Source organism: Crinia signifera, chromosome 3, assembly GCF_055691185.1.
Source record: "Crinia signifera chromosome 3, ASM5569118v1, whole genome shotgun sequence".
NCBI lineage: Eukaryota > Metazoa > Chordata > Amphibia > Anura > Myobatrachidae > Crinia > Crinia signifera.
The window spans coordinates 199,395,014-199,416,725 of NC_139219.1; the positions used below are offsets into that span (position 1 = coordinate 199,395,014).

The window sequence follows — 21,712 nt, forward strand, 5'->3', positions numbered from 1 at the left end:
TCACTCAAAAGGAAATTCTATTTATCTGCTGTACAATTCCTTGCAAGAGAACAGTTTAATAAAAAAGAAAACAAAAAATACACTATTCATTCACTTTTCAAGCCAAAGGACCTCAGAATGTAAACATTGCATTATGGTAAACAATCTCCAAAATAAATTATAATAGGAGCACATACCACAATGTTTCTGTTGTGTAGATATTATCCCACAAACTACTGCATGGCTAGGCACTGATTTGTCTGCTTGGCAGAGGAACACAAGAGTACCAGCCAAGCAGCGATAATTAAGCCAGCCTTTCTTAGTTTCCCAAATTATTTTTAATTACGCTATATATCTATAAAAAATTGTGCAAAACAAAAGCACCACATCTACAGTAATAGAATGACAAGATGACACCTAATGACTTTTTATAGAACCGAATACAGTATTTTAAATAAAACACTGCAACTTTACCTGAATTTGCTCTGGAGTCCATTGATCCAGGTTGACAGACTTTACTCTTGATATATGAACACCAAGGTTTCGATGAATTCCAGCACATCTGATGCAGATAAAAACGCCTAGATTCCAAGAAGCCCACCTTGGCCCTTAAAAAAAGATAATAGAAATATTTAGTACTTTTTTTGGCAATGCTCTCAGTTGAATGCACAAAGAGCGCAGTTCTCTAATCGCAAAACAAGTTGGGATTCCATTTAGCATGAGTTTGGGAAACCAATTCTTGTTTTTCTTTATAAGAAAGGTGCCACAGTAGAGTACAGAAACCATGAATCGGTATTCGCTTTCAGGTTTGTATTTATCATGTTGCACTGTCATAGTACATGACAGCTGACTCCTAGATAGAGATGCTAACACTTTTACTTATTATTTGTTTACACCACTAAAACTTTATAAATTAGCAAAATATGGGTAATACTATTAAAATCTGTTCACCAGAAAAATAAATTTTAATGAGTAAAGTTTAACAGAACTGAAATAAAAAAAATAAAAAAATAGTACAATTTCTCTATATACAAACTAAAACCAATTAAGATATCTAATTAAGATATCCATTTAGTCTGTCCTAGATATTTCTAAGACGTCCAGCTGCATATTAACACAAATGCCAATAAATGTTCAAGTAGACTGAAGCCACAAAAAATGTATTATGAGGCCTCAATGGTAGAGTAAAAATAGATTACTGTATAAAGGATTCAATATTTTGCTTTGTAACACTTCTTAAAATCATAGGATAACATTATACAAAGGTGTCTTTGAAACCCACTCCTTAAACAGAAACATTTGGAGCTGAAAAATTTCTACCTTAATGATCATGATTCTAGATTGCTAGAACCTCTAGCACTTGAAGTACGGTCCTGCTACCGCACTGAATTAATGTGGCAGCACTCAAGAACCTTACAAGGATCTTGACAGAAAATAAGCGCTTTACAGCCTAAATTTCCATCACCACTATCCTCCTCTCCTCTATTCATCTTTCAATAAGAGCTCACCGATAGGCTGTTTAAGAAGGAAGGCCAGCCAGCAACACTTCCAGTGACACTGCCATTCCATTTTCCCCTTCCTAAAAAGGGGACGTGTACTAACCAAAAAAAAAAAATGGATAATTATCAAATGGGTCTCTTAGATTACTGGAAAGTGCTGCATGGAAATGGGTGACATTGGTGCTTGTGAAACTGTATTTATAATAAGTATTTTTTTTTATTTTTTTTTTATGTTACTGTTTGGCGGGGGGGGGAACTAAACTTGTTAAAAAACTGATTAGGTACAAAAATCTGAAAATAGGTGATATTAGTATTCAGCTCTGGTTATCTCCATACTTGATGTATACTAAAGTGTCCAACTTTCTGAACAAGTCACATAAAATAACTGGAGTCCACCTGTCTGCAGTTAAGAGGTGTCAAATGAGATTTTGCATGCGTTATAAGAATGTCCTTGTCGAGACAAACTCACATCAAAGCATTGCTACAGCGTCCCCAAAGACATGTGGGAGACATGACAATGTGGAAGATAATACTGATGTAACTTTTCAGCCACATTACTAAAAAAAAAAAAAAAAAAAAAAAAATCTAGCAGGTATCGGCGGTGCAGCAAAAGCTTATTTTTGGTCTGAAAATTACCCTTAACCTATACAGTATATATAGCATATATATCAGAGAATAACCTGCTAACATGATAATGACTAAAAGCACATGGCAAATCCACATTGGAGGGTCTTAATAAAGCCCAGATCTCAGTACAACCTTGTATCTTTGGCAACATTTAAAATTGCAGTCTACACTATCACCATTTAACCAGATGCATTTGAACCCATTCTTGACATAATGTATGAAACTGTAAGTGTAGATGTGCAAAAAAAAGACTCAGCTATAAATGCTGAGTGTTCAGTCTTTATTTTGAAGTCTTTGCAGGGGAGGGATATAAACACCAGCAGATGGCACTCAAAAGTATTCAATTGTAGCTCCATCGGATCGCCACTGACTGCAAGCGCCTACTTTTCAGCTTTACTGGCCAAGAAAGCTAGTTATTTAAAAGCAAGTCAATAGCCAGGAGGAAATACTAATGCAATTACTGGTCAGTTGGTTCCAAATCAATTTTAATGAATACGTCAATTAAATGTTTTTTTTTGGGGGCACATAATAGTATTGTGTTGATTAATAAGAATACATTTCAATCAAAACCATCATGGTTGCAAGATTTAGTGCAACAATATATGAAGAAGCGCAATACGCGTACATTATATAGTCACTGCACAAGCACATCATTGATTGAGATTGAGGTGGAGAAAATCTCAACATAACAATCAAACAGCGAATCAGTGTGCAGTCAATATGCTGCCTGACCTCACTGAGAATTGCGGTACTGGCTAGTTACATAGGTGTCTGCTCCTGGACTCTTGTCCTGTGAAACCCGGTAACCTGTGTGTGTCTTGCAGGTAAAGAAAAAAAAAATCCTTATTACCACTGTGTAGGCAGTAGTCTCAGCTCCTACCATTCGGAGAGAGATCTGGACTTGTATGCAATCATATACAATGTGACAAAACACCTTGCATCATTCCCACACCATACTGTTTTTTTTGGTACTACACAGTCTTGTGAATAGCCTTTCATTATGTTATATGCTAATTAATAGACATTATGGCTCTATGCCCCATTACACCAAATTAGGAATTCTGCATTAAAACCTGCATGTGAATTACAAAATGTAATGTTGCTCATTATTGATGGATATGGTGCACTAATTAATTACAAAGGAGCAGGCACATGTATAAAGTATCTAATCAATATTTAATTTTGACTGCTTGTTGGAGTATATTCAACACAAGAACCTGCAAATATAAGCAGCTGTTTACAGAGTTTCAAAGTCTGCATATGTAGATCTTTGAATTAGGTCAACTGCCGAAGCAGTTTTAGCCCTGCTGAGTACGGTATTCTGTGTCTCTAATACAGAGGCCAAACTTTGGGAGAAGCAAAATAGTACAGTCATAGAATCAATGCTATCTGTAATCAGCAAATTGTTTCCTATTACATATGGACTTTAATTAACAATACCATAAACATACCCAGAAAGGCCCATACACACTATAAGATTATCTTTCTAATCTGGTTGGTTGGAATGAAAATCTGGAATTTTTGGAACAAATTACAATCAACCAATTGCTTCCAAAAGCTGGAAAATGGACAAAAGCAGTCCTCTGCATAAATGTATTTAACCAAGTTGTCTGAAAAATGACCATTTTTGTCTGTTTTCCCATGTTTATGAGCAAATGGTAAATCAGTTTATTTTTTTTTGGAGGGGGGGGGGGAAGAGTTTATGCAGCAAACCTTAAAAAAAAGCATGTTAAGAGATGCAGATAGATGTGCAAAGACCCGATATTTACACAACACATCTACACTATGGACAACTAGCCAACGATCATGGGTTCCACATTTTACACAAAACTAGGTTTTAGGTGGACATACCAAGTAGCGCTGGGTCCAAGATGAATAAATCATTAGAGAACCTGTGGTTTTATCATGATGTAAAGGCTCTCCCTAATGAATCTGCTACTTCTCTGTGAGTAATCATCACTTTAATTCTTCGTACATAAATCTAGCTGTAATGGGTAGCTGCTAATGCGTAGTATGAAGTGTGCGCTGCATGTTGTGCATAACTATAAACTAGTTAGGGCTACTTCACTACAATTATTTAAACTAACAACAAAACTAGCTTCACATACTGTAGTTAGAAATACAAGGCTTCCTCTGCAGGAGCTAATTAATCATGTGTTAGATGTCCGACTGCCATATCCAGGACATCAGATACTATAAACTATGAATTGTAGGTTTTAAATACATTGGCTGAAACTGAAGGTACAGTACACATCTCCTGTATGCACAGGAGCCAATCAAATAATGCTGCTTTCACACCGCAAAACCTGCTTAGACCAGGTATTTAAATCATATTTTGGTACTTGTTTCCTAGCATGATGCCCATGATTTTAATCTTATTACATCGCATCGATCGCGATGCGATCAAAACGATGATTTAATTGTACATGCACCCTGATGGGTGATTAGTATGTTATATGCACCCCCATTGTTAACGCCACTGCCACTATTAACGCCAACCCGAAGCGTGGAGAGCGCAGCAAGCCCGCGAGGGGTGGCGGTACGCATCCCCCGACCTTTTCATATCCCCACTATCCACGTCGGCGTGGAGTTGATGTTATATAGTGTGGCAAGAGCAGCGAGCCCCGCAAGGGGAAGCGGATGACTTCACATGTATTCCGCGTCCGCTCGCCTCGCTTCGGGCTCTGTGGCTTGCTGCGCTCACCACTATATATAAAATCAACTCCACGCTGAGGTGGATAGTGGGGGTATCAAAAGGTCGGTGGACGCATACCGCTGCGCTCGCCAAGCTTCGGGTTGGCGTTAATAGTGGCGGTGGCGTTAACAATGGGGGTGCATATAACCTACCAATTAAATCATCGTTTTGATTGCATCGCATGCCATTTTAATGGCATGCGATGCGATTTTAAAATTGTCCAGTGCGGCTCCTAGGACCCACTAATTAAGACATGCGATGGGCGCCGTGCTAGGAAACAAGTACCCGTTTTTGTTTTGTATTTTTAAATGGGTCAGAGCAAGTTTAACCCCTTTCACATCGCATGTAAATACCTGGTCTAAAGCAGGTTTGTGGTGTGAAAGCAGTGATGGGGAGTGACCTCTTGGAGGTATAGATAGAGGGGATCAGGCACCAGAGCTAAATGGGTCAGAGCAAGTTTAACCCCTTTCACATCGCATGTAAATACCTGGTCTAAAGCAGGTTTGTGGTGTGAAAGCAGTGATGGGGAGTGACCTCTTGGAGGTATAGATAGAGGGGATCAGGCACCAGAGCTCGCACCTAGACTGCCAGCTGGAGCTCCCGTACTGCAGGCAGGGAGGAGAGCTGCAGGATGCTGGAAGGGTAAGGGTATGGGTATGGGGGTCTGACAGTGAGCAGTAGCTGATCTGCTCTGAGCCTGCGCAGTGCATATTTAAAGAGCCGTCGTCTCATTACGTATGCGCATATGTAATGAACAGCTGATTACATATGTGAATATGTAAAGAGCTCATTAAATATACACTGCGCTGGGGACCAATAGTGTTCACTGCTGCCTAGGTACTGTTTAAGACCCGTTCAGACAGTAAAAAAAAAAAAAAAAACGGGTCTGAAGCAGGTAGGACCCTGCCTTTACCGTTTCCAAAAACCTTTTTTGGAAACGGTAAAATAACTCAGCACCTTTCAGACCGCACATATTACCGTTTTAAAACGGTAAAAAAAAAGGCAAAAGGTACTTGTTTCCTAGCACGGCCACACCGATAAAGATCGGGGTGATCGTGCTGAAAAAAATCGGGTCGATCGCATCGCATGCGATTTGGTCGCATGCGATGCGATCGACGCGACCGACCGATTTTTCACCCGATTTTTTCATTAAATCCAATGTAAATTGGGTCCCTGGGACCCAATTTTACATTGGATTGAATGAAAAAAATTCCCAACCCCCCCAAATTCAAGCGCGTAAACCCCACCCCACGATAGACGGCAACCCGAAGCGTGGCGAGCGCAGCGAGCCCGCGAGGGGCGGCGGTACGCGTCCTCCGACCTTTTCATGCCCTACTATCCACTAGGGCGTGGAGTGAGAATAGAATAGTGTGGCGAGCGCAGCGAGCCACCGAGCCCGAAGCGTGGCGAGCGCCGCGAGGGGACGCGGATACCTTCACAGGTAAACGCGTCCCTTCGCGGGCTTCACAGCTGTCCGCGTCGCCACGGACACCTGTGAAGCCCGCGAAGGGACGCGTATAACTGTGAAGATATCCGCGTGCGCTCGCCACGCTTCGGGCTCGGTGGCTCGCTGCGCTCGCCACACTATTCTATTCTCACTCCACGCCCTAGTGGATAGTAGGGCATGAAAAGGTCGGAGGACGCGTACCGCCGCCCCTCGCGGGCTCGCTGCGCTCGCCACGCTTCGGGTTGCCGTCTATCGTGGGGCGACGACGGGGACATTTATAATGTGAAATGGGTCATATTGACCCATTTCAAATTTTTTGACATTTTTACACCATTTCAATGTTAAAAAATTTTTTAACATTGAATCCTATGCAAAAATCGGGTGCATCGCGTCGGGACCAATGTTAATGGTCCCGACCGACGCGATGCCCCCGATATTTTAACTTCCCGAGAAGATTTCAATGTTAAAAAATTTTTTAACATTGAAGTCAATGGAAATATCGGGGGCATCGCGTCGGTCGCGTCGGGACCAATGTTCCAATGTTAATGGTCCCGACCGACGCGATGCCCCCGATTTTTGTTTCCTAGCCGGCAAAATGGACCTGATTTCAAAAGAAATCGGGTCCATCGGGGTAATCGTGTCCCTTAATTAAGGGACACGATTACTTAAGATTGTGGCCATGCTAGGAAACAAGTACCAGGCAAAATAACGGGGGGGTTTTAGTGCAGTCTGAAAAGGGGCATAAGTGAGCCTACCTTCCTCCACCTCCCAATTCATTGATGGAACATCAAGAAAAGACTTGGTGTGGAAACAAACTTCAACATTGCAGAATCAGTCTGATTCCCATCATTACCTTTCATTCCTTAGGCCTTCTTAGTTTGTAGAAACAATACACAACTATACTCTTGTTTTCTCTTTTAAACCAACTGTCTCTATGAACCAAGACTACCATTAGCTAAAAATCTCAAAACAGAAATATTTTATTTCTTATCTCCCAACGTCAACATCGCTTCTCTCTAATCGGGGTCAATTAAATTACACGTTTGCCACCTTCAAAGTCATTCCATATTCTGCATCATCCTTATGCCATATATAGATATCCAAATGTGCTGTCCAGAATACGCATCTATGTCACAAAAATTCTAATATCCCAAGACTTGACTATTACAACTTCCCACTAACTGGCCTCACATTTAACCATTATTACCCTCTACAGTTGGTCCAAATGCGGTGGAAAGACTCGTTTTCTACTCTTGTTGATCAATCAATATGCAAATCTCAACACTGGTTTCAACATTTCTTTACATTTTCTCATCTTCAAAGCAGCTGCCAAATCAATCCCTACAAAACACCTCTGACTTAATTACAAAATATTCTTGCTTTCATCTGCCTCTGAACTACAGTATATAGACTCCAATCTCCAAGACTTCTCATGCTCCTCCCAATTTGTGTACGGTCTATACAAACCGTCCGAACACTACCTCCAACCTTCCATAAACCTATTTTATTTATTATGTACTATATTATTCCAGCCTGACTCTACTAACTTGGCATGAACTAACATGTCCACTTCAAAATAAAATAGCTCTGCAAGACTCCTTTGTCTTGCATGCACCTTCATTAATCAGTGTATTCTGTTTTTTTTTTGTATTTATATGTGATTGTATTTTGTATCATTGGGAACTCAAGACTGTCCAGTGCTGAAAATGAGTTTTTCTTACAAATAACATTACACATCAAGCTTAAGAAATTCCACCTTTAGATAGAGGCAATGTATCAATTTTTGGAAGGTGCTTGGACAAATGTTAAATGCTGCATGACCCTGCTATCTCCAGTGAAAAGCCATAACAGAATGCCTCAAACTCATTGTCATTAGTGCTATATTGTTTTCAATGTGTGATACTTTAATACCCAGCAGCGAAGCACAAAATTGCAAATAGATTTCCTAGCACATGGTCTGTCTAAGCTTGAGCAATTTAAAAAAGAAAAGAAATTAAACGCTGCAAGGGGTGTGAATTGATGAGTGGAGCTGACAACCTCTGCATTGTTTATTTCCCATCTTGCACACCTTTTTAGTTACTTCTTTGAAATTCCTTATTGTACTTGAAACAAAAGCCCATGTGGTCGTCAACGAGCAAGGCAGCGATGTATTAAAATGCTTCTTTTATGCAGCACTAGAATGCTCAAACACTACTTCAGTCAAAAGGAGAAAAAAAATTGTAGTTACATTAGCAACTACTTTATTGTAAATTGTATAATGCACAAAATAAATGAGCCCAATGCGAACACTGAATTTGCTATACATACAGAAGCCAAAATCTGTCCTGTGCCCCATCATGCCCCTGCTAGGTCTTGCCCCACCCTCTCTGCCCACCGTTCCAATGCAGCTCTGACCCACTCCCCTCTGCTCAGTTTCAGAACAAGCATGTTCCTCCTAGGCCAGGGGTTCCCAATCTTTTTCTAATCCCGGCACCCTAGAGTATCAGAATTATTCCACGGCACCCCTAGGGCCCAAAAAATATATATCAAATGAAGTAGATTGTGTTTATATGTGCTTCTTAGGTTCAGTTATGTGGTAAAGGGCAGGATTTGGTTCTGATTGTACACATTTTATGATTGCCAGCCACCAGCACTGGTTTTGTCCAGAAATAATTGATCATAATTAATTTGAATTGGTCCTGGACGACCAACCCGAGGCACCCCTGCAAGTGTTCCGAGGCACCCCAGGGACCCTAGGCGCACAGTTTCAGAATCACTGTTTTAGGCCCTCACAAGGAGTACAAAATATGAGGCACTGGTATACAGACCATATACCAATGTCTAATAAACCATACTGAGTACTGGAAAGTAAAACAGGTTGAGTATACCTTATCCGTATATCCAAAAACCGAGTGCGCCTGCAAATTCGCGCAGTGCACCCCTGGGACCACTGTAGAGGATCCTGAAGGCCGCCGTGGGACCATCGGGGCACCCCCAGGGGACCAGGTAAGTATGTTAAAAAATATATATAAATTCCAAAAAACAGAAAAATCCCTTGTCCAAAATGCTTGTGGTCCCGAGGATTTTGGATAAGGGATACTCAACCTGTAAGTGGAGCGAGATCAAGGGGTCGATGTATGAATTGTCGTTATGGGGAGAAGTGGTATCTGCACCATTATTTGTGCAGTTAGCACTTCTCCATCTATGAAGAAAAAGAAAAGCAGCAAATGACCCGGACCTTTAAATTATTGCCACTTTAAAACAGAAGGCAAATGTGCAGGAACTGACACATTTTCCATCCCACATTCCATTATATATGCCCCATGTGATGTAAACGGAAAGTTGTTACTAATGATCTCTAGTAAAAATATCAGAAAATAAAAGAATAATAGCGCTCTAGTAAAAAATAAACAAAATGTCACAAATTCTAATAATGAATAAAAATATGCACTGTAAATACGAATACAAATGTATTTATTTTTTTATAATTTGTAGATAAACTGAAGGGAATTGCTTTTTTCACACAAAAAAATGTATCTAGTTATGTACAGTACATCAAATACTCTGGGGGAGAATATTGTCCATGTGCCAGACAGTTGAAAATGAAGGGTTTTCAGATACACAACGAACAGTACAAAGAGTAATATTTTTTGAAGATGCAGTTTCATTCAGAATACACAGAAAATAGAAAACACTGTAAATGCACAATGGCCCTTTCATGTGCAGTATAGATAAGCTAACAAATGGTCCCATACATTAAATAAAGATTTCCTGAATATTTTTATAACACTTAAAATATGCAATTAAGGTCTACACTAAATTTCCTCCGGGGGTATCGGACCGAGAAATCATGTGAAATCAGGCCAAACCGCATGTGTACGACATCCAATCCGATGCACGGTGCCGTGCTCATCGGACCGTAGTCAGAGGTTGGGCATGCTGCTCATCCGTCCTCAGAGTTTGAAAACCCCTCGGTAGCGTGGAATGGGATGCGATGTTTAGCAAGCGATTCTGCCGCCCGTAAAGGTCCTGGATGCGACTTCTCCCTTCTGCGGAGTTTCGCAGTGTATTGCCTTAATGGTCATGTTTTTGTGAGGTTGCAAGGACCGGTCATTGGGTAGGACTTTGACGGAGTTGGAAGGATTGACATTTGGCAATATTTAACTGAATTTAAATTATATCTTGTTGGAAAGTTTATGTGTTGGGAGCAGAAAAAAAAAACATGCAAACATAAGGATCTGTAGGGCAGATTTCACTTTATCAGGCTTAATAAATCTGTCCGTGTCACTGACATGGGTGAAATTGTACTGGCTAGACCACTGGGTTAGAAACTCTCCAAAATGGCAGGTCTTATAGGGTCTTCACTGTATGCAGTACTGTACCTACCAAAAACCTTCTAAACAAGCAACAAATTTATTGGCACTGGAAGCAACTACACTCATAACTGATACAGCAATCAACCTGACCTTTCCTAATATAATCCCTTTGGGCTATTTCAAACGCTCCGGCTCCTGCCGGGCGGCGAAATCCCGCACGGCCACGAAGCCGTGCCGCACACAGTAGTTTACAATGAAGGGGATGGCCACAGCCTGGCAGCCGTCCCTTCCAGTGGTGGGATCCGGCTGCAACCGGGTGGCCGTCCCGTGTGAATGGACACATTTGTGTCCATTATTAACTGCTGTGTGCGGCACAGCTTCCTTGCCGTGCAGAGTTTCGCCATCCATCAGGAGCCGGAGCATGTGAAATAGCCCTTCCTCTGCTGACCAGAGTGGGAAGGTGCAGAACCCTAGCTTACCAACTTAGCTGCAGGTCTCTTGGTGCTGGTGACTGAGGAGGTAATCTGCAGATTTCTCCTTGTGCACTGCAGATCTGTGCATAACCAGCCACCATACCCAGGGCTATCTCCCCTGGATTGCCTTAGTAACTTAGGCTACTGTGCCCACGGTTTCCATATGTGATCACCTCAACACCCCAGCTGCCACTCACTCTTCTAAACTACATGTAACAACCACTACAGAGTTAACCTCTAAACTACTTCCCTGCAACCCCAGCCTCTTTAGACTTTTCTCATAACAAGTAACCCTTGTTGCTTCGCTATTCCCTCCAAGATTAAAGACGCACAGCCACCCAGAGTCTCCCTCCCCCCTCGGAGACCCCCACAAACAGTCCCTCCACGACACATTCCGCCGACTGTTACAACGGGCCCCAACGTTATTCCCTGTGTGTTGTCGGGTGTTGATTGTGACTGATGCCCCTGTGACAGTGAAATCCCTGTGCCAAGTGTTCTGTTTTCAAGACGGAAATGTCTAAGGACCTGAAATCTGCTATCCATGAAGTTAAGATCGAACTGGTCGCTATCGGCGACCGCACTGACCAACTTGAACGCAAGATGGAGGAACTCGTTGCTTCACATGATCGCCAACAACACGACATGGAACAATTCAAATCTAAACTTGCAGCTCTCGAGGAAATGTCCAGACGCAATAACCTTAAGATCAGATGCATCCTTGTTTCGGTCTCCAACTCTGAATTAGAGGACTATGCTTGTGCCTTGTTTCGTAAGCTCCTTCCTACTGCCGATGCCAAAGAGCATCTGATTGACCGTATCCACCGCCTCCCCAGGCCGCGGAAGTCTCTTCCGAGCTACCAAAAGACACCCTTTTGTGGGTCCACTTCTTCACAGCCAAGGAACGAATCCTCAGAGCGGCGAGGGAGTCGAAGAGTACAGATGTTCTGGGCAGACTTCAGATATTCCAGGACTTCTCTCCAGTAACCATTGCCAACAGACGCGCCCTTCCCCCGATTACCACCGCACTCAGATCTCATGACATCCGGTACCGCTGGGGGTTTACAGTCAAACTGTTAATCTTCTACGAAGAATCCACGTATACCATCTCCTTCCTCGATGCAGGAGTTAAGCTCCTGATAGACTGGGATCTCTCTGTTGTACGCCCCTCGGAGACAAAGCGATCCCAGACCCTTCGCCAGGACTGGTCCGCTACTTGAAGATCTCCATTATAATCACTGACATTTACAAGTTCCTTGGACTCGTGTCCTTGTCATTTCCCCTCCACCAGGATGGGAAAATAGGATTTTAATACCTACCGGTAAATCCTTTTCACTGAATTCAGATGGGGTACTGAGGTCTTATAACCTTGGGGATTAGAGGGTATCCGACAGGAGACAGGCACATAACATTTTCTTCAACCAGGGTGTGCTGGCTCCTCCCCTCTATATCCCCCTACTAGCCAGTTAAGAAACTGTGCCCGAAGGAAGGATAACGTATGTGAGGTAGAAACTAATCATTAAGATAACGTGGTGAGATTTGCACCAGCACACCACAACACACACAACAACTCTCTCAACTAGACGTAGTCAACCCCGTCATTGTGTTACTTAGAAACATAAATGTATTCTTATGGAGCAATTTTGTCACCAAAACTCAGCTGCTCCTAAACAGGTCAACGGACCTATAACTTATTAGAAAACCAGAAATTGCAATTAGCAGAAAGGCAATAACAGGATAACAACCTGTGCAACAGAGCCCCGCACTGAGGCGGGCGCTCAGTACCCCATCTGAATTCAGTGAAAAGGATTTACCGGTAGGTATTAAAATCCTATTTTCACCTTCATTCAGGATGGGGTACTGAGGTCTTATAACCTTGGGGAGGTCCCAAAGCTTCCAGAAAGGGCGGGAACTTGCGGAGCCTGTTGCAACACTGCCTGCCCAAACTGGGTATCATCACTGGCAACAGTGTCAAACTTGTAAAATTTGACGAAGGTATGTTGACCAGACCAGGTGGCAGCTCTACATAGCTGCAATGCTGACACACCCCGAGCAGCCACCCAGGATGCTCCTACGGCTCTAGTGGAGTGGGCTCTCACTGAAGTCGGCATAGTCAGATGTGCTTACACATATGCTTGCTGTATAGTAGAACGAATCCATCTAGCAATTGATTGCTTCGATGCTGGGCATCCCTTCTTTTGTGCGTCATACAACACAAAAAGACACTCCGTCTTACGGATCCTTGATGTTCGTCTCACGTAGATCTGCAGGATTCTAGCCACATCAAGTGACTCAGGAATATCCTTATGACCTGAGCAAGAATGAACCACAATCGGCTGGTTCATATGGAACGCCGAGACCACTTTTGGCAGGAACTGCTGTCTTGTCCGAAGTTCCGCCCTGTCTTGATGGAAAATCAAGTAAGGGCTCTTACAAGAGAGAGCACCAAGCTCAGAAACTCTTCTGGCCGAGGCCAGAGCCAGTAGTGTCACCGTCTTCCAGGTGAGGTATTTTAAATCAATGGAGTCCACTGGTTCAAACCAGGCTGACTGCAGAAACTCCAGGACCACATCCAGGTCCCAGGGCGCCGTAGGCGCCACAAATGGAGGCTGTATCCTTAAGACTCCTTGTAGAAAAGTCTGGACTTCAGGGTAGACCGCCAACTTTTTCTGAAAAAAAGACAGAAAGAGCCGATATTTGAACCTTTAGAGACCCCAGCCGGAGTCCCTTCTCAAGGCCCACCTGCAGGAAAAGCAGGAAACGGTCCAATTTGAAGTCTGCTGGCGGAAAACTCATGTGTTCGCACCAGGACACATATCTACGCCAGATTTTATGGTAGTGTAAGGCTGTCACTGCCTTCCTGGCCCGGGTCATGGTGTTTATGACCGAGGAATGAAATCCTTTCAGAGCTAAGATGTTCCGCTCAATCTCCAGGCCGTCAAACGAAGACGCCCTAAGTCCTGGTAGACGAAGGGGCCTTGTACCAGAAGGTCTCTTCTTAGAGGCAGCCGCCACGGGTCTTCTATCAGCATGTTTTGCAGACTTGCGTACCATGCTCTCCTGGGCCAATCCGGTGCTATTAGGATTGCCTGCACCCGCTGATGTCTGATCCTCTGTAACACTCTCCCCAAGAGTGGGAGGGGCGGGAATATGTGTACTAGGTCGTAAGCCCAGTCCGCTGTCAGAGCATCTGTTGCCTCTGCTTGAGGATCTCTTGTCCTTGAGCAAAACCTTACCACCTTGTGGTTGGTCCTTGAGGCCATTAAGTCTATCTGTGGGAGCCCCCACAGATCTACAATGCTTCCGAACACCTGAGGATGCAGACTCCATTCCCCGGGGTGGAGGTCGTGACGACTCAGGAAGTCCGCCTCCCAGTTGTCCACCCCGGGTATGAAGATGGCAGATATTGCCACAGCATGTGTCTCTGCCCAGGTCAGAATCTTGAAAGCTTCTCTCATGCACGCTCTGCTCTTCGTGCCGCCTTGGCGGTTTATGTAAGCAACAGTCGTTGCGTTGTCTGACTGGACTTGTATCGCCTGATGCTCCAGGAGGGAGTGAGCCTCTAGAAGAGCATAGTGTACTGCCCTCAGCTCCAAGATGTTTATGTGGAGCTGAGTTTCCAAGTAGGACCACCTGCCCTGGAATCGCATTCCTTGTGCAACCGCCCCCCAGCCGTGGAGGCTGGCATCCGTGGTCAGCAAGATCCAGTTCTGGATCCCGAATATCCTCCCCGCCAGGAGATTTGGCGTATGTAGCCACCACTGTAGAGACTGCCTTGCCTTGACAGACGGGCGAATCAACCTGTGCATGTGGATGTGGGAGCCCGACCATTTGCTCAACAGGTCCCACTGGAAAGTTCGAGAGTGGAGCCTCCCGAACTGCAGAGCCTCGAAAGAGGCCACCATAGTTCCCATCAGTCTGATGCAGAGGTAGACCGAGACTCTTTCTGGGGCTAGCACCTCCCCCAACAGCTGTTGTATCACTGCAATTTTCTCCCCTGGAAGAAATACCCTTTTCTCCACCGTGTCCAAAATCATCCCCAAAAACTGAAGACGTTGGGACGGAATCAGTGAAGATTTTGGTATATTTAGGATCCATCCGTGTTGGGATAGGAGCTGCCTTGTTGTCTCTATGGCCCCCAGCAGCTTGGCCTTCAGCAACAAGTCGTCCAAGTATGGGATGATGTTTATCCCTTGAGTCCTTAGTAAGGACATCATCTCCGCCATCACCTTGGTGAAGACTCGTGGGGCCGTTGAAAGCTCAAACGGTAGGGCTTGGAACTGAAATTGTTCCTCCAGGATTGCAAATCTCAGGAAGGCTTGGTGTGGGGACCACACCGGTATGTGGAGGTACGCGTCCTTCACATCGATGGACGCTAGATATTCCCCCTCCTCCAGCCCTGCAATCACTGCTCTCAGGGATTCCATTTGGAATTTGAACACCCTCAAGTAGGGGTTCAGGGACTTAAAGTTTAAGATAGGTCGAGCCGACCCGTCTGGTTTTGGAACCAGAAACAGGTTTGAAAAATAACCCTTGTTCCTTTCTGCAGCCGGCACTGGTATGATGACCTGTGCTAGGACCAGCTTTTGCACAGCTTGTCTGAGGATTCTGCGATCCTCTGCTGCTGCAGGGAGTCCCGACCTGAAATATCTCTGGGGGGGTGGTCTTTCGAACTCCAGCCTGTAACCGTGTGAAATAATGGCCCTGACCCAAGGGTCTAGGGCGGATGCATCCCACACGTGACTGAAGAACCTCAGTCTTGCCCCCACCGCGGGAAAATCCCGAGGTGGGAGTGGCCCGTCATGCAGCGGGCTTAGGTGTAGCTGCACTTGTGCTACGGTTTCTCGTAGCAGTAGTTGCTGCCTTCCTAGGCTTACCTCTGGCGCCTCTATTGGCGGTGGAGCCTCCCCTGGCCCTGGACCGGAATCTAGAGGTCCGAAAGGACTGCGGTGTACTCCCTGTTGAAGGGCGTCTTACCGGGGTGGAGGCTGATGGGAGGAATGTGGACTTACCAGCCGTAGCCTTTGATATCAGATCATCCAGTTCACTCCCAAAGAGTCTATCCCCTGTGAAGGGTAGGCTCTCTACACTGCGTTTTGAGTCCGCGTCAGCGACCCACTGCCGCAACCACAGGGCCCTGCGGGCCGACACAGCCATGGCCGAGTTCCGGGCATTAATTGCACCCAACTCCTTTTGTGCTTCGCACATCATCTTTGCTGTGTCCTGTATGTGGCGTAGCTTTTCAGCTACCGTAGGTACATCCATGTCCCCCAACAGGCCTTCTTGTATCTGGCCTGCCCATGTGAAGATGGCTTTTGCCATCCAGCAACTAGCAAGCACCGGGCGTTGGGATGCCCCGCTGGCTGTATACATAGCCTTTACTGTGCTATCTAGTTTCCTATCTACCGTGTCCTTTAAGGTAGCGGTACCTGGGACTGGGAGCACCACCTTTTTTGAGAGGCGGGACACCGAAGCGTCCACTACAGGGGGTTCCTCCCACACCTTCCTGCCCGTGGGGTCAAAGGGGAAGGTAGATTTAAAACGTTTGGACAATGTAAAACGTTTCTCTGGATTTTTCCAGGCAGCTTTGAACACCTCTTCTAAATCAGACTGTTCAGGGAAGACTATGTCCTGCATTCTGTGTGACACAAAGAATGGGTCACCCTCAACTGGTGTGGCTAGAGGTAAATCTAGTACTTCTCTAACAGCAAGGACCAGGTTTTCAGTACCTTGAATGCTAGACTGAGATGCCTGTGAATCTACAATATCATCTGCGTCACCATCGCCATCACCATCGTCCATATCGGAGTCAGGTGCCACGGCCTCAAGTGCCCTCTTGCGGGACACCCCTGGCATGGGTGTAAGAATATCCACCCTTGCTGACAGGACCATTAAATCTTGTTGGACTTGCTTAGTCTGTAAATTATTTTTCGCCAGCTGTGATGAGACAGTCTCTAACATGGCTTTCATACCAGTAGCCCATGAAGGTTCCTGGGAGTCAGCCTGCGAGCTACTGCGCTGCGGAGACATGCTACTGAGCTGTGGTGACATACATTGTTCACATGCGACTTGTGAGGTAGAGCTAGGAGCAAACTTGTTGCTGCAAATCATGCAAGTTATTTTTCTCACCATGTTGGAGAAATAATACCCCCTTAACACACTGCAATCACGCTGAACACACGCACAGTGAATGTACAGTAGAATATATGTAGCTAACACTCTATGTGCAGAATCACATATATCTATATGACAGTGTAAAATTGCTTAATTAGCAGTGGGGGACTCAGAGGAAAATGGAGGACGCCAGCACCCTGTAACCTGGACTATCGATTAGATAGACCGGCGTTTATGCACAGACACAATATTAACAATACTGCGTGCTGCTAGCTGTGGCTTAAAGCACACAAGAAGCGCTATCCAGCGCTATACTTGCTGTCTCTGCTGAACGATCTCTCTCCCTTCAAGGCTGCGCTGAGGAGTGATCTCCGCTCTGCTGTAATGGCGCCAACAGCATGAGAAGAAGCAGGAAGCAGTGTACAGGTGCGCTCAGGTCCCGCTCTGAGCTAAGCCCCGCCCCTTGCAATGGCGTCCGGGCTATACTAATATTTATACTGGCGCCTGGTAACCCTTTAAAAAGGATTGACCCACATAGCGGTATATGCCCTGGTGGTCCAGTGGCAATGCCTGGCATCCAGTGTCGGCGTGGCTGCAGTGTTAAAACATCTGCGCGCGGTCCCTGTGCAGGGCCATCGCGCCGCCATCGCCGTTATGCCGCACGCAAAACCGGTGTCCCCACTGAGGGGACCCGGTTAACACTCACCACCGACGTTTTCAGGCTGAGCCAGGGGTGTGCGGCAGCTGGGGGTGTGCTCGCGGCAGCTGGGGGTGTGCTCGCGGCAGCGCAATGCCCGCGGTAACAGCACCCTCTCAGGTCGGTGGACCTGCAGCAGGGATCAGCTCGGTTCCTTGAAAGGCCTGCAGCAGTCCCTACCCCGGCTTCCCTCGTCGCAGGGAAGCTGTTAAGCCCAAACAGCAACCCGAAAATAATAAACTAAAATAAATTGAAGAAAAACTCTCTGGAGCTCCAGGAGTGTGCATCCTCTCCTGAGGGCACATTTTCTAAAACTGGCTAGTAGGGGGATATAGAGGGGAGGAGCCAGCACACCCTGGTTGAAGAAAATATTATGTCCCTGTCTCCTGTCGGATACCCTCTAATCCCCAAGGTTATAAGACCTCAGTACCCCATCCTGAATGAAGGTGAAACCCCTGATAAGTATGCTATATGTTTGTTTGGTATGTATCCCAAGGTCTTTTACACCGGTTCACTATGTCCTTACCTACTGCCTGTCAGGTTATTATGGTATCCAACATGTTTACTACCTAGGTTATGTATATTTACTATCTACGGCAGGTATTCAAAGCGGCCGGCAAGGGGGTTAAACAGCGAGGATTGCAGAAAACCAGCGATCCTCGCTGTTTAACCCCCTCTCCAGCCGCTCACCCTATTCAACGTTCTGGGGAAATCCTCGCCGTCACAGGACGGCGAGAATTCCCCAAAATAGCAAGACCCGCGGCTAATGCAGAAAACACGCCGTTTTTAGCCGCAAGTCTCGCTGCTTCTGGAGCCGCAAACGCCAATTCCCCCTCGCTCAAAAAATGGAGCGATGGGGAATTGGCGTATGAGGGGGGTGCGTTGAATACTGAAAGGGTGAGTGGTGACAGCAAGCAGGAAGCCCTGCTCGCTGTCGCCGCTCGCCCACGGCATTGAATACCCCCCTATGTAACTTGTTATGTGTCCATTTGTTTTACTTATAATTTTGAGTGGCAGCTTTCTTTACGCCAAGCCGCTCCCACTCTGTTACACTACTGCATGTTTTTCCTTCCCCCTGCAGTAGTTATGCAGGTCCAATATATAGGACATTTTTGTTTGCTCTACCTCCCTTTCAACTTATTCTTTTTGATACCTTCCCTGCATTCTCTGTTTTCCCCTCCCTCTCCAGAACAACAAATTAATTTTTCATTGGGTCCCCCACATGTTACAAATCAAGCTAAATCCACATTGAGCATGTATCCTGAACCGGATACCTAATCACCTTTCAGTGAATGTTATGGGGTTAAACTCCCCTAATAAACGTATTGGCACTTTCCTTTTTTTACAGGCAGAAGGCAGATATTGTCGCATTACAGGAGACTCACTTTGGCACTTATATGTTAGTTGGGCGTCCACTATAATAAGTACGCTCATACCCCCACTATCCATGTCGGCTACGCGTAAAACTAAGCAAATAGCTTAGTGGGTGCCCAAATAACATAAGTACCCTCACTTTTCTTCCATTAAATCCCCTTATTTAAAGATAGTAATTTTCCCTTAGTTTATTTTGCAAATGGCCCATTTAAGCGTAACTGGATAACAATTTTGTTCAACAAACACACCTCCTTTGTTTTACACTCCCAACTCCAACCAAAGTATCTTTCCTCCGTAAACTATGCCTTCTAATACGCAAGGGTTCTCTGGTTATACTCTGATTTTAACTTAGTTTTAGACTCCAAACTAGACAAGTCCCAGAAACCCACCCATCGAACCCCTCCTACATCTGGCCCCTCCCTAGCCTTCCGCAATCTACTACTTGAACTTGATCTTTATGACATTTGTAGATCTAGCAAGCCTTTCGGTCGTGAATACACCTTTTCCCCTGTCCACAATTCCTATTCTAGGATGGACTTCATGATCTGCGATAAATGGACTCTGCAAAATACTAAAGACATTCACATCTTACCCATAACTTGGTCCGACCATGCCCCCGTTCTATGGAAATGGAATCTAAATTCCACCCAGACTCCTCCCCGACCCTGGCGTTTCTTTCCCCACCTCCTAAAAGACCATTCTGGACTCCATTAAATCATACATGTCCATTAACATCCCCCATGATACATCTACGGTCAATCATTGGTGTGCTTTCAAGGCCACCCTTAAACGACAATCCCTTAAATTACAATCTGACCTAGAGTCCAGTCTAATTGAATTATAATCTAGAAACAAAACTAGGCCCTCTAGAGTCCTTAAAAAAGAAATATCAAGTGTACGTAGTAGATTACAGAAACTGCTCCTACTGTAGCTCGCACGCAGTCAGTCCTGAATAGGATGCAACAAAAATTCTCTCTTAGGCAATAGATCTGGTAGGATGTTAGCTCGTAGACTTCGCATCCAACAATCTAGACACATGTATTTTCTTCTACTAATGAAAAAATTCTAAACCCCAAGGATATCACAAACCAATTAGCACACTACTATTCCCAATTATATAATCTGTCCTCTGACCCTATGACGCCCCAGCCCACCAGTGTAACTATTTCTTCCTTCTTAGACTCGATCCAGCTCCCCACTCTTACCCCCGAACAATTAGCATCCCTTAATGCCCCCTGGTCTCCTATGGAAGTTCAGTCCGCTATTAAATCCCTGCCACAAAGTACCTGGCCCTGATGGGTTTATTACGGATTTTTATATTACATTTCGGGAGCTTCTAACCCCGTATTTGACTGACCTCTTTAATGAGTTCTCCTCCCTTGGCGCCCTCCCTGCTGAACTACTAGAAGCCCGTATTGTGACTATCCAGAAGTCCAGAAAAGGTCCCACATACTGCCATAACTACCGCCGTATAGCGCTATTAAACAGAATACGCAAAGAGTTTTCAACCTGATCGACTCCCTCTCTGGAGACCAGAATTTACTCCTCTTGTCTCTAGATGCCGAGAAGGCCTTCGACAGGTTGAACTGGAACTACATGCGCGAGGTACTCATTCGCTTTGGCTTTAAAGACCACATTCTAACTTCCATTTTCGCATTACAGATGTAGCCCCTGCCATCCTTGGCCGGGGCTCGCCAGACCCTCCCCGCTGGGGAGCGCCGGCGGACAGGGGCTACACTGAACTGGGACAGGGTTAGGGGGGCGCTCGGGGCGGCGAGGGGTACCTGCAGCGATGGCGGGGACCAGAGGCAGGCTTCGTTGCCAGGGGGCGCACGAGCGTCTCGTGCGAGCGCGCCCCCTGGCGGGATGGTGGGGGCTGGCAATAGAATTGCCAGCCCCTGCAAAGATGGGCTGAGCTCCATCTGTATATAGCTCCCCTATGGCCCGGGTGTTCAGCAATGGATTCTTATCTAATAAGTTTGCCGTCACAAACGGCACCATAGATGCTGCTATCACCTCTGATTTTTGTCTTTTCAATGAAACCCCTTGCCGCCGCTATCCATAACAATATAAAATGTCCCCGGTTTGAAAATTGGCCCTTCTTCGCATAAACTTTTAGTCTCTTTGCGCATGATGTCCTGATTTTTGTGACCAACCCCACTGCCATGCTACCTTTCCTCCATTCTACTTTAGATGCATACAGTGCAGCCTCCTACTATAAAAACTCAACTTCACAAAAACGGATGCCCTCCCTATTAATATCTTGCCTTCCCTAGCTCACCTACGCACAACATACCAGTATAACTGGCAAAAGGAATCTATAAAATATTTAGGCGTATTCATTCCTGCTCACTCTTCTGATGTTTTTTTCTGCGAACCTCACCCCCCTACTCGCAACTCTAACCACCATATCCAAACCTAAGCTAGCATACAATGTCTCGTGGCTGGGCTGTATGGCTGTATTTAAGATTTTCCAAAAAAATATCTACAACTGTGCACCTCCATTTTAACTAAA

The 21,712-nt window shown here is 45.2% G+C and overlaps 1 protein-coding gene across 3 annotated transcripts in view; it reads right to left on the reverse strand.

Moving 5' to 3' along the window:
• The window catches only part of SMAP1 (small ArfGAP 1), a 281,227-nt gene that overhangs the window by 196,356 nt on the left and 63,159 nt on the right, over nucleotides 1-21,712 (reverse strand). For all 3 annotated transcript variants that reach the window (XM_083177252.1, XM_083177251.1, XM_083177250.1), the window contains exon 2: nucleotides 454-587. In XM_083177252.1, the coding sequence (XP_083033378.1) occupies nucleotides 454-587 (134 nt within the window). The remainder of the gene's footprint in view (nucleotides 1-453; nucleotides 588-21,712) is intronic.